The 14,635-nt window shown below is 53.0% G+C and overlaps 1 protein-coding gene across 1 annotated transcript in view; it reads left to right on the top strand.

Annotated features, from left to right (window-relative positions):
* The window catches only part of LOC128698649 (nephrin), a 59,309-nt gene that overhangs the window by 28,172 nt on the left and 16,502 nt on the right, over positions 1–14,635 (top strand). Inside the window, exons 11-12 of the mRNA XM_070103793.1 lie at positions 4,263–4,449; positions 12,237–12,349. Of these exons, the coding sequence (XP_069959894.1) occupies positions 4,263–4,449; positions 12,237–12,349 (300 nt within the window). The remainder of the gene's footprint in view (positions 1–4,262; positions 4,450–12,236; positions 12,350–14,635) is intronic.

Genomic DNA, 14,635 nt, shown 5'->3' with positions numbered 1-14,635 from the left:
AGCCTTTAATTGAGCTATGTGTAGAAAGAAATTTGGTAATAAGTAATACATATTTTATGAAAAAGAGGATAAATAAATATACAAGGTATGATGTAGCACGTAATGAAAGTAGTTTGTTAGATTATGTATTGGTGGATAAAAGGTTGATGGGTAGGCTCCAGGATGTACATGTTTATAGAGGGGCAACTGATATATCAGATCATTATTTAGTTGTAGCTACAGTTAGAGTAAGAGGTAGATGGGAAAAGAGGAAGGTGGCAACAACAAGAAAGAGGGAGGTGAAAGTGTATAAACTAAGGGAGGAGGAAGTTCGGGCGAGATATAAGCGACTATTGGCAGAAAGGTGGGCTAGTGCAAAGATGAGTAGTGGTGGGGTTGAAGAGGGTTGGAATAGTTTTAAAAATGCAGTATTAGAATGTGGGGCAGAAGTTTGTGGTTATAGGAGGGTGGGGGCAGGAGGAAAGAGGAGTGATTGGTGGAATGATGAAGTAAAGGGTGTGATAAAAGAGAAAAAGGTAGCTTACGAGAGGTTTTTACAAAGCAGAAGTGTTATAAGAAGAGCAGAGTATATGGAGAGTAAAAGAAAGGTGAAGAGAGTGGTGAGAGAGTGCAAAAGGAGAGCAGATGAAAGAGTGGGAGAGGCACTGTCAAAAATTTTTTAATGAAAATAAGAAAAAAATTTGGAGTGAGTTAAATAAGTTAAGAAAGCTTAGGGAAAGTATGGATTTGTCCGATAAAAACAGAGTAGGGGAGTTAGTAGATGGGGAGAGGGAGGTATTAGGTAGATGGCGAGAATATTTTGAGGAACTTTTAAATGTTGAGGAAGAAAGGGAGGTGGTAATTTCATGCACTGGCCAGGGAGGTATACCATCTTTTAGGAGTGAAGAACAGCAGAATGTAAGTGTGGTGGAGGTACGTGAGGCATTACGTAGAATGAAAGGGGGTAAAGCAGCTGGAACTGATGGGATCATGACAGAAATGTTAAAAGCAGGGGGGGATATAGTGTTGGAGTGGTTGGTACTTTTGTTTAATAAATGTATGAAAGAGGGGAAGGTACCTAGGGATTGGCGGAGAGCATGTATAGTCCCTTTATATAAAGGGAAAGGGGACAAAAGAGATTGTAAAAATTATAGAGGAATAAGTTTACTGAGTATACCAGGAAAAGTATACGGTAGGGTTATAATTGAAAGAATTAGAGGTAAGACAGAATGTAGAATTGCAGATGAGCAAGGAGGCTTCAGAGTGGGTAGGGGATGTGTAGATCAAGTGTTTACATTGAAGCATATATGTGAACAGTATTTAGATAAAGGTAGGGAAGTTTTTATTGCATTTATGGATTTAGAAAAGGCATATGATAGAGTGGATAGAGGAGCAATGTGGCAGATGTTGCAAGTTTATGGAATAGGTGGTAAGTTACTAAATGCTGTAAATGCTGTGTGAGGCTCAGGTTAGGGTGTGTAGAAGAAAGGGAGAATACTTCCCGGTAAAAGTAGGTCTTAGACAGGGATGTGTAATGTCACCATGGTTGTTTAATATATTTATAGATGGGGTTGTAAAAGAAGTAAATGATAGGGTGTTCGGGAGAGGGGTGGGATTAAATTATGGGGAATCAAATTCAAAATGGGAATTGACACAGTTACTTTTTGCTGATGATACTGTGCTTATGGGAGATTCTAAAGAAAAATTGCAAAGGTTAGTGGATGAGTTTGAGAATGTGTGTAAAGGTAGAAAGTTGAAAGTGAACATAGAAAAGAGTAAGGTGATGAGGGTATCAAATGATTTAGATAAAGAAAAATTGGATATCAAATTGGGGAGGAGGAGTATGGAAGAAGTGAATGTTTTCAGATACTTGGGAGTTGACGTGTCGGCGGATGGATTTATGAAGGATGAGGTTAATCATAGAATTGATGAGGGAAAAAAGGTGAGTGGTGCGTTGAGGTATATGTGGAGTCAAAAAACGTTATCTATGGAGGCAAAGAAGGGAATGTATGAAAGTATAGTAGTACCAACACTCTTATATGGGTGTGAAGCTTGGGTGGTAAATGCAGCAGCGAGGAGACGGTTGGAGGCAGTGGAGATGTCCTGTCTAAGGGCAATGTGTGGTGTAAATATTATGCAGAAAATTCGGAGTGTGGAAATTAGGAGAAGGTGTGGAGTTAATAAAAGCATTAGTCAGAGGGCAGAAGAGGGGTTGTTGAGGTGGTTTGGTCATTTAGAGAGAATGGATCAAAGTAGAATGACATGGAAAGCATATAAATCTATAGGGGAAGGAAAGAGGGATAGGGGTCGTCCTCGAAAGGGTTGGAAAGAGGGGGTAAAGGAGGTTTTGTGGGCGAGGGGCTTGGACTTCCAGCAAGCGTGCATGAGCGTGTTAGATAGGAGTGAATGGAGACGAATGATACTTGGGACCTGACGATCTGTTGGAGTGTGAGCAGGGTAATATTTAGTGAAGGGATTCAGGGAAACCGGTTATTTTCATATAGTCGGACTTGAGTCCTGGAAATGGGAAGTACAATGCCTGCACTTTAAAGGAGGGGTTTGGGATATTGGCAGTTTGGAGGGATATGTTGTGTATCTTTATACATATATGCTTCTAAACTGTTGTATTCTGGGCACCTCTGCAAAAGCAGTGATAATGTGTGAGTGTGGTGAAAGTGTTGAATGATGATGAAAGTATTTTCTTTTTGGGGATTTTCTTTCTTTTTTGGGTCACCCTGCCTCGGTGGGTCACCCTGCCTCGGTGGGTCACCCTGCCTCGGTGGGTCACCCTGCCTCGGTGGGTCACCCTGCCTCGGTGGGTCACCCTGCCTCGGTGGGTCACCCTGCCTCGGTGGGTCACCCTGCCTCGGTGGGTCACCCTGCCTCGGTGGGTCACCCTGCCTCGGTGGGTCACCCTGCCTCGGTGGGTCACCCTGCCTCGGTGGGTCACCCTGCCTCGGTGGGTCACCCTGCCTCGGTGGGTCACCCTGCCTCGGTGGGTCACCCTGCCTCGGTCGGAGACGACCGACTTGTTGAAAAAAAAAAAAAAAAAAATATATATATATATATATATATATATATATATATATATATATATATATATATATATATATATATATATATATATATATATATATATATATATATATATATATTTATTTATTTATTTATTTTTATTATCTTACTCTAACTGTAGCTACAACTAAATAATGATCCGAATATATATATATATATATATATATATATATATATATATATATATATATATATATATATATATATATATATATATATATATATATATATATATATATATATTATAGGATAATATAAAAAAAAGTTGCAATAGATTTTTCTCCTTTACGTGACCCGCCGATCGACTTTCTGTAACGCGGATTCAAAATTATCCTAATTTGATTCATTTTTGTTTTTTGAAAGATTTGTCAAAGTGGTAAAGTTTTATTCCATCAATTTTTGGGGAGGAAAATGCTGGAATTTGCATCAGAATTTAAAAAAACATATATTTTTTGTTAATTGGGAAGACTGTGTGTGTGTGTGTGTGTGTGTGTGTGTGTGTGTGTGTGTGTGTGTTGTGTGTGTGTGTGTGTGTGTGTGTGTGTGTGTGTGTGTGTGTGTGTGTGTGTGTGTGTGTGTGTGTGTGGTGTGTGTGTGTGGTGTGTGTGTGTGTGTGTGTGTGTGTGTGTGTGTGTGTGTGTGTGTGTGTGTGTGTGTGTGTGTGCTGGTGTTATGGAGACTCCTGATGCGGGTCCTGTTTGTTGAGTTTCCATACACGTATATACATGTATACTTACACACACAGTCATACATGCGTACACAACCTGTCATACACATATGTACATGCGTACACAGCCAGTCATACACATAAGTAAGTGAATACCCACAGTCGTACACATACGTGCGTACATAACCAGTCATACACATATGTATACACAGTCATGCACACATGTATGTAGGCATGTATATATGTATACATATATGTGCTGGTACACGCACACACACACATACAATACGAACGCTCATTTCCCCTCCCTCTGTCTGTCTGTCTGTCTCTCTCTCTCTCTCTCTCTCTCTCTCTCTCTCTCTCTCTCTCTCTCTCTCTCTCTCTCTCTCTCTCTCTCTCTCTCTACGCGAGAGTTTATCTGATTAATCTGATTACATTTTCTTCATAAAATTAATAAATGGTAAATCATATTTCTGCCCCTGTGGTGTACCGTGGCGTGGTCCGTATGATGTACCGTGGTACCTGTGGCGTATCGTGATAGTTGCACCGTGGGAGGTACGAGGTAGCGTCAAACCCAGTACGGTGGAGGCCGGAGAGGTTGTGACGCTACGATGCGACGCTTCCTCCAGCATCCCCCCTTCCAGCCTCACCTGGACCTCCCAGCAAGCTACCATAGACGGTGCTATCACCACCACCACCCCGGGCATGTATGGTGGTACTGACACCAGGTGAGTTATACCCGGGGGGAGCTGGTGCTACCACCACCCCGGGCATACGTGGTGGTACTGACACCAGGTGAGTTATACCCGGGGGGAGCTGGTGCTACCATCACCCCGGGCATGTATGGTGGTACTGACACCAGGTGAGTTATACCCGGGGGGAGCTGGTGCTACCACCACCCCGGGCATACGTGGTGGTACTGACACTAGGTGAGTTATACCCGGGGGGAGCTGGTGCTACCATCACCCCGGGCATGCATGGTGGTACTGACACTAGGTGAGTTATACCCGGGGGGAGCTGGTGCTACCATCACCCCGGGCATGTATGGTGGTACTGACACTAGGTGAGTTATACCCGGGGGGAGCTGGTGCTACCATCACCCCAGGCATGTATGGTGGTACTGACACTAGGTGAGTTATACCCGGGGGGAGCTGGTGCTACCACCACCCCGGGCATACGTGGTGGTACTGACACCAGGTGAGTTATACCCGGGGGGAGCTGGTGCTACCATCACCCCGGGCATACGTGGTGGTACTGACACCAGGTGAGTTATACCCGGGGGGAGCTGGTGCTACCACCACCCCGGGCATGTATGGTGGTACTGACACTAGGTGAGTTATACCCGGGGGGAGCTGGTGCTACCACCACCCCGGGCATACGTGGTGGTACTGACACCAGGTGAGTTATACCCGGGGGGAGCTGGTGCTACCACCACCCCAGGCATGTATGGTGGTACTGACACTAGGTGAGTTATACCCGGGGGGAGCTGGTGCTACCACCACCCCGGGCATACGTGGTGGTACTGACACCAGGTGAGTTATACCCGGGGGGAGCTGGTGCTACCACCACCCCAGGCATGTATGGTGGTACTGACACTAGGTGAGTTATACCCGGGGGGAGCTGGTGCTACCACCACCCCGGGCATACGTGGTGGTACTGACACCAGGTGAGTTATACCCGGGGGGAGCTGGTGCTACCATCACCCCGGGCATACGTGGTGGTCCGGACAGGCGGTGCGTTATACCCGGGGGGAGCTGGTGCTACCATCACCCCGGGCATACGTGGTGGTACTGACACCAGGTGAGTTATACCCGGGGGGAGCTGGTGCTACCACCACCCCGGGCATACGTGGTGGTACTGACACCAGGTGAGTTATACCCGGGGGGAGCTGGTGCTACCACCACCCCGGGCATACGTGGTGGTACTGACACTAGGTGAGTTATACCCGGGGGGAGCTGGTGCTACCATCACCCCGGGCATACGTGGTGGTACTGACACCAGGTGAGTTATACCCGGGGGGAGCTGGTGCTACCACCACCCCAGGCATGTATGGTGGTACTGACACCAGGTGAGTTATACCCGGGGGGAGCTGGTGCTACCATCACCCCGGGCATACGTGGTGGTACTGACACTAGGTGAGTTATACCCGGGGGGAGCTGGTGCTACCACCACCCCAGGCATGTATGGTGGTACTGACACCAGGTGAGTTATACCCGGGGGGAGCTGGTGCTACCACCACCCCAGGCATGTATGGTGGTACTGACACCAGGTGAGTTATACCCGGGGGGAGCTGGTGCTACCACCACCCCAGGCATGTATGGTGGTACTGACACTAGGTGAGTTATACCCGGGGGGAGCTGGTGCTACCATCACCCCGGGCATACGTGGTGGTACTGACACCAGGTGAGTTATACCCGGGGGGAGCTGGTGCTACCACCACCCCAGGCATGTATGGTGGTACTGACACCAGGTGAGTTATACCCGGGGGGAGCTGGTGCTACCATCACCCCGGGCATACGTGGTGGTACTGACACTAGGTGAGTTATACCCGGGGGGAGCTGGTGCTACCACCACCCCGGGCATGTATGGTGGTACTGATACCAGGTGAGTTATACCCGGGGGGAGCTGGTGCTACCATCACCCCGGGCATACGTGGTGGTACTGACACCAGGTGAGTTATACCCGGGGGGAGCTGGTGCTACCATCACCCCGGGCATACGTGGTGGTACTGACACCAGGTGAGTTATACCCGGGGGGAGCTGGTGCTACCATCACCCCGGGCATACGTGGTGGTACTGACACCAGGTGAGTTATACCCGGGGGGAGCTGGTGCTACCACCACCCCAGGCATGTATGGTGGTACTGACACCAGGTGAGTTATACCCGGGGGGAGCTGGTGCTACCACCACCCCGGGCATACGTGGTGGTACTGACACCAGGTGAGTTATACCCGGGGGGAGCTGGTGCTACCACCACCCCAGGCATGTATGGTGGTACTGACACCAGGTGAGTTATACCCGGGGGGAGCTGGTGCTACCACCACCCCAGGCATGTATGGTGGTACTGACACCAGGTGAGTTATACCCGGGGGGAGCTGGTGCTACCACCACCCCAGGCATGTATGGTGGTACTGACACTAGGTGAGTTATACCCGGGGGGAGCTGGTGCTACCACCACCCCAGGCATGTATGGTGGTACTGACACTAGGTGAGTTATACCCGGGGGGAGCTGGTGCTACCATCACCCCGGGCATACGTGGTGGTACTGACACTAGGTGAGTTATACCCGGGGGGAGCTGGTGCTACCATCACCCCGGGCATACGTGGTGGTACTGACACCAGGTGAGTTATACCCGGGGGCAGCTGGTGCTACCACCACCCCGGGCATACGTGGTGGTACTGACACCAGGTGAGTTATACCCGGGGGGAGCTGGTGCTACCACCACCCCGGGCATACGTGGTGGTACTGACACTAGGTGAGTTATACCCGGGGGGAGCTGGTGCTACCACCACCCCAGGCATGTATGGTGGTACTGACACTAGGTGAGTTATACCCGGGGGGAGCTGGTGCTACCATCACCCCGGGCATACGTGGTGGTACTGACACTAGGTGAGTTATACCCGGGGGGAGCTGGTGCTACCACCACCCCAGGCATGTATGGTGGTACTGACACTAGGTGAGTTATACCCGGGGGGAGCTGGTGCTACCATCACCCCGGGCATACGTGGTGGTACTGACACTAGGTGAGTTATACCCGGGGGGAGCTGGTGCTACCATCACCCCGGGCATACGTGGTGGTACTGACACCAGGTGAGTTATACCCGGGGGGAGCTGGTGCTACCATCACCCCGGGCATACGTGGTGGTACTGACACCAGGTGAGTTATACCCGGGGGGAGCTGGTGCTACCACCACCCCAGGCATACGTGGTGGTACTGACACCAGGTGAGTTATACCCGGGGGGAGCTGGTGCTACCACCACCCCAGGCATGTATGGTGGTACTGACACTAGGTGAGTTATACCCGGGGGGAGCTGGTGCTACCATCACCCCGGGCATACGTGGTGGTACTGACACCAGGTGAGTTATACCCGGGGGGAGCTGGTGCTACCATCACCCCGGGCATACGTGGTGGTACTGACACCAGGTGAGTTATACCCGGGGGGAGCTGGTGCTACCACCACCCCAGGCATACGTGGTGGTACTGACACCAGGTGAGTTATACCCGGGGGGAGCTGGTGCTACCACCACCCCAGGCATGTATGGTGGTACTGACACTAGGTGAGTTATACCCGGGGGGAGCTGGTGCTACCACCACCCTGGGCATACGTGGTGGTACTGACACCAGGTGAGTTATACCCGGGGGGAGCTGGTGCTACCATCACCCCGGGCATACGTGGTGGTACTGACACCAGGTGAGTTATACCCGGGGGGAGCTGGTGCTACCACCACCCCAGGCATGTATGGTGGTACTGACACCAGGTGAGTTATACCCGGGGGGAGCTGGTGCTACCATCACCCCGGGCATACGTGGTGGTACTGACACCAGGTGAGTTATACCCGGGGGGAGCTGGTGCTACCATCACCCCGGGCATACGTGGTGGTACTGACACTAGGTGAGTTATACCCGGGGGCAGCTGGTGCTACCATCACCCCGGGCATACGTGGTGGTACTGACACCAGGTGAGTTATACCCGGGGGGAGCTGGTGCTACCATCACCCCGGGCATACGTGGTGGTACTGACACCAGGTGAGTTATACCCGGGGGGAGCTGGTGCTACCATCACCCCGGGCATACGTGGTGGTACTGACACTAGGTGAGTTATACCCGGGGGGAGCTGGTGCTACCATCACCCCGGGCATACGTGGTGGTACTGACACCAGGTGAGTTATACCCGGGGGGAGCTGGTGCTACCACCACCCCAGGCATGTATGGTGGTACTGACACTAGGTGAGTTATACCCGGGGGGAGCTGGTGCTACCATCACCCCGGGCATACGTGGTGGTACTGACACTAGGTGAGTTATACCCGGGGGCAGCTGGTGCTACCATCACCCCGGGCATACGTGGTGGTACTGACACTAGGTGAGTTATACCCGGGGGGAGCTGGTGCTACCATCACCCCGGGCATACGTGGTGGTACTGACACCAGGTGAGTTATACCCGGGGGGAGCTGGTGCTACCATCACCCCGGGCATACGTGGTGGTACTGACACTAGGTGAGTTATACCCGGGGGGAGCTGGTGCTACCACCACCCCGGGCATACGTGGTGGTACTGACACCAGGTGAGTTATACCCGGGGGGAGCTGGTGCTACCATCACCCCGGGCATACGTGGTGGTACTGACACCAGGTGAGTTATACCCGGGGGGAGCTGGTGCTACCACCACCCCAGGCATGTATGGTGGTACTGACACTAGGTGAGTTATACCCGGGGGGAGCTGGTGCTACCACCACCCCGGGCATACGTGGTGGTACTGACACCAGGTGAGTTATACCCGGGGGCAGCTGGTGCTACCACCACCCCAGGCATGTATGGTGGTACTGACACCAGGTGAGTTATACCCGGGGGGAGCTGGTGCTACCATCACCCCGGGCATACGTGGTGGTACTGACACCAGGTGAGTTATACCCGGGGGCAGCTGGTGCTACCACCACCCCGGGCATACGTGGTGGTACTGACACCAGGTGAGTTATACCCGGGGGCAGCTGGTGCTACCATCACCCCGGGCATCGCTGGTGGTACTGACCCCAGGTGAGTTATACCCGGGGGGAGCGGGTGCTACCAGCACCCCGGGCATACGTGGTGGTACTGACACCAGGTGAGTTATACCCGGGGGCAGCTGGTGCTACCACCACCCCGGGCATACGTGGTGGTACTGACACTAGGTGAGTTATACCCGGGGGGAGCTGGTGCTACCACCACCCCAGGCATGTATGGTGGTACTGACACCAGGTGAGTTATACCCGGGGGCAGCTGGTGCTACCACCACCCCGGGCATACATGGTGGTACTGACACCAGGTGAGTTATACCCGGGGGCAGCTGGTGCTACCACCACCCCAGGCATGTATGGTGGTACTGACACCAGGTGAGTTATACCCGGGGGCAGCTGGTGCTACCACCACCCCGGGCATACGTGGTGGTACTGACACCAGGTGAGTTATACCCGGGGGCAGCTGGTGCTACCACCACCCCGGGCATACGTGGTGGTACTGACACCAGGTGAGTTATACCCGGGGGGGGAGCTGGTGCTACCACCACCCCAGGCATGTATGGTGGTACTGACACGAGGTGAGTTATACCCGGGGGGAGCTGGTGCTACCACCACCCCGGGCATACGTGGTGGTACTGACACCAGGTGAGTTATACCCGGGGGGAGCTGGTGCTACCACCACCCCGGGCATACGTGGTGGTACTGACACCAGGTGAGTTATACCCGGGGGGAGCTGGTGCTACCACCACCCCAGGCATGTATGGTGGTACTGACACTAGGTGAGTTATACCCGGGGGGAGAGGGTGCTACCACCACCCCGGGCATACGTGGTGGTACTGACACTAGGTGAGTTATACCCAGGGGGAGCTGGTGCTACCATCACCCCGGGCATACGTGGTGGTACTGACACCAGGTGAGTTATACCCGGGGGGGGAGCTGGTGCTACCACCACCCCAGGCATGTATGGTGGTACTGACACTAGGTGAGTTATACCCGGGGGGAGCTGGTGCTACCACCACCCCGGGCATACGTGGTGGTACTGACACCAGGTGAGTTATACCCGGGGGGGGAGCTGGTGCTACCACCACCCCGGGCATACGTGGTGGTACTGACACTAGGTGAGTTATACCCGGGGGGAGCTGGTGCTACCACCACCCCAGGCATGTATGGTGGTACTGACACTAGGTGAGTTATACCCGGGGGGAGCTGGTGCTCCCATCACCCCGGGCATACGTGGTGGTACTGACACTAGGTGAGTTATACCCGGGGGGAGCTGGTGCTACCACCACCCCGGGCATACGTGGTGGTACTGACACTAGGTGAGTTATACCCGGGGGGAGCTGGTGCTACCACCACCCCAGGCATGTATGGTGGTACTGACACTAGGTGAGTTATACCCGGGGGGAGCTGGTGCTACCATCACCCCGGGCATACGTGGTGGTACTGACACTAGGTGAGTTATACCCGGGGGGAGCTGGTGCTACCACCACCCCGGGCATACGTGGTGGTACTGACACCAGGTGAGTTATACCCGGGGGGAGCTGGTGCTACCACCACCCCGGGCATGTATGGTGGTACTGACACTAGGTGAGTTATACCCGGGGGGAGCTGGTGCTACCATCACCCCGGGCATACGTGGTGGTACTGACACCAGGTGAGTTATACCCGGGGGGAGCTGGTGCTACCATCACCCCGGGCATACGTGGTGGTACTGACACCAGGTGAGTTATACCCGGGGGGAGCTGGTGCTACCATCACCCCGGGCATACGTGGTGGTACTGACACCAGGTGAGTTATACCCGGGGGGAGCTGGTGCTACCACCACCCCGGGCATACGTGGTGGTACTGACACCAGGTGAGTTATACCCGGGGGGAGCTGGTGCTACCATCACCCCGGGCATACGTGGTGGTACTGACACCAGGTGAGTTATACCCGGGGGCAGCTGGTGCTACCACCACCCCGGGCATGTATGGTGGTACTGATACCAGGTGAGTTATACCCGGGGGGAGCTGGTGCTACCACCACCCCAGGCATGTATGGTGGTACTGACACTAGGTGAGTTATACCCGGGGGGAGCTGGTGCTACCACCACCCCAGGCATGTATGGTGGTACTGACACCAGGTGAGTTATACCCGGGGGGAGCTGGTGCTACCATCACCCCGGGCATACGTGGTGGTACTGACACCAGGTGAGTTATACCCGGGGGGAGCTGGTGCTACCATCACCCCGGGCATACGTGGTGGTACTGACACCAGGTGAGTTATACCCGGGGGGAGCTGGTGCTACCATCACCCCGGGCATACGTGGTGGTACTGACACCAGGTGAGTTATACCCGGGGGGAGCTGGTGCTACCATCACCCCGGGCATACGTGGTGGTACTGACACCAGGTGAGTTATACCCGGGGGGAGCTGGTGCTACCATCACCCCGGGCATACGTGGTGGTACTGACACCAGGTGAGTTATACCCGGGGGGGGAGCTGATGCTACCACCACCCCAGGCATGTATGGTGGTACTGACACTAGGTGAGTTATACCCGGGGGGAGCTGGTGCTACCATCACCCCGGGCATACGTGGTGGTACTGACACCAGGTGAGTTATACCCGGGGGCAGCTGGTGCTACCACCACCCCGGGCATGTATGGTGGTACTGACACTAGGTGAGTTATACCCGGGGGCAGCTGGTGCTACCACCACCCCGGGCATGTATGGTGGTACTGATACCAGGTGAGTCACACCCACGTTGAAGCTAGTGCTATCACGGGTCAGTGAGAACCTTCACTAACTTGTCCTTCCCACAGGTCAGAGCTACACCTGTCAACTGCAGCTGAGGACAACGGCAGAAGTTTCACCTGTGAGGCGAGCAATGGTCTGGGTGTTGCTGTGAACACTAACCTTGTTCTTAATGTTCTCCGTAAGTAACCTCTGCTACTCTCCTCCCTCAGTAATACTGTCCTCCCTCAGTAGTACTGTCCTCCCTCAGTAGTACTGTCCTCCCTCAGCAGTACTAGTACTGTCCTCCCTCAGCAGTACTAGTACTGTCCTCCCTCAGTAGTACTAGTACTGTCCTCCCTCAGCAGTACTAGTACTGTCCTCCCTCAGTAGTACTAGTACTGTCCTCCCTCAGCAGTACTAGTACTGTCCTCCCTCAGTAGTACTAGTACTGTCCTCCCTCAGCAGTACTAGTACTGTCCTCCCTCAGTAGTACTAGTACTGTCCTCCCTCAGCAGTACTAGTACTGTCCTCCCTCAGTAGTACTAGTACTGTCCTCCCTCAGCAGTACTAGTACTGTCCTCCCTCAGTAGTACTAGTACTGTCCTCCCTCAGCAGTACTAGTACTGTCCTCCCTCAGCAGTACTAGTACTGTCCTCCCTCAGTAGTACTAGTACTGTCCTCCCTCAGCAGTACTAGTACTGTCCTCCCTCAGTAGTACTAGTACTGTCCTCCCTCAGCAGTACTAGTACTGTCCTCCCTCAGCAGTACTAGTACTGCCCTCCCTCAGTAGTACTAGTACAGTCCTCCCTCAGCAGTACTAGTACTGTCCTCCCTCAGTAGTACTAGTACTGTCCTCCCTCAGTAGTACTAGTACTGTCCTCCCTCAGTAGTACTAGTACTGCCCTCCCTCAGTAGTACTAGTACTGTCCTCCCTCAGCAGTACTAGTACTGTCCTCCCTCAGTAGTACTAGTACAGTCCTCCCTCAGCAGTACTAGTACTGTCCTCCCTCAGCAGTACTAGTACTGTCCTCCCTCAGTAGTACTAGTACTGTCCTCCCTCAGCAGTACTAGTACTGTCCTCCCTCAGCAGTACTAGTACTGTCCTCCCTCAGTAGTACTAGTACTGTCCTCCCTCAGCAGTACTAGTACTGTCCTCCCTCAGTAGTACTAGTACTGTCCTCCCTCAGTAGTACTAGTACTGTCCTCCCTCAGCAGTACTAGTACTGTCCTCCCTCAGCAGTACTAGTACTGCCCTCCCTCAGTAGTACTAGTACTGTCCTCCCTCAGCAGTACTAGTACTGTCCTCCCTCAGTAGTACTAGTACTGTCCTCCCTCAGTAGTACTAGTACAGTCCTCCCTCAGCAGTACTAGTACTGTCCTCCCTCAGTAGTACTAGTACTGTCCTCCCTCAGCAGTACTAGTACTGTCCTCCCTCAGTAGTACTAGTACTGTCCTCCCTCAGCAGTACTAGTACTGTCCTCCCTCAGCAGTACTAGTACTGTCCTCCCTCAGCAGTACTAGTACTGCCCTCCCTCAGTAGTACTAGTACTGTCCTCCCTCAGCAGTACTAGTACTGCCCTCCCTCAGCAGTACTAGTACTGTCCTCCCTCAGCAGTACTAGTACTGTCCTCCCTCAGTAGTACTAGCACTGTCCTCCCTCAGCAGTACTAGTACTGTCCTCCCTCAGTAGTACTAGTACTGTCCTCCCTCAGCAGTACTAGTACTGTCCTCCCTCAGCAGTACTAGTACTGCCCTCCCTCAGTAGTACTAGTACTGTCCTCCCTCAGCAGTACTAGTACTGCCCTCCCTCAGTAGTACTAGTACTGTCCTCCCTCAGCAGTACTAGTACTGCCCTCCCTCAGTAGTACTAGTACTGTCCTCCCTCAGTAGTACTAGTACTGTCCTCCCTCAGCAGTACTAGTACTGTCCTCCCTCAGTAGTACTGTCCTCCCTCAGTAGTACTGTCCTCCCTCAGTAGTACTAGTACTGTCCTCCCTCAGCAGTACTAGTACTGTCCTCCCTCAGTAGTACTGTCCTCCCTCAGTAGTACTGTCCTCCCTCAGTAGTACTAGTACTGTCCTCCCTCAGTAGTACTGTCCTCCCTCAGTAGTACTGTCCTCCCTCAGTAGTACTGTCCTCCCTCAGTAGTACTGTCCTCCCTCAGTAGTACTGTCCTCCCTCAGTAGTACTAGTACTGTCCTCCCTCAGCAGTACTAGTACTGTCCTCCCTCAGCAGTACTAGTACTGCCCTCCCTCAGTAGTACTAGTACTGTCCTCCCTCAGCAGTACTAGTACTGCCCTCCCTCAGTAGTACTAGTACTGTCCTCCCTCAGCAGTACTAGTACTGTCCTCCCTCAGCAGTACTAGTACTGCCCTCCCTCAGTAGTACTAGTACTGTCCTCCCTCAGCAGTACTAGTACTGTCCTCCCTCAGTAGTACTGTCCTCCCTCAGCAGTACTAGTACTGTCCTCCCTCAGCAGTACTA

The sequence above is a fragment of the Cherax quadricarinatus genome, chromosome 88, assembly GCF_038502225.1.
Source record: "Cherax quadricarinatus isolate ZL_2023a chromosome 88, ASM3850222v1, whole genome shotgun sequence".
Taxonomy (NCBI): Eukaryota; Metazoa; Arthropoda; class Malacostraca; order Decapoda; family Parastacidae; genus Cherax; species Cherax quadricarinatus.
The sequence above is the reverse complement of the archived record's forward strand: the minus strand, read 5'-3'. Positions and strand labels throughout refer to the sequence as shown.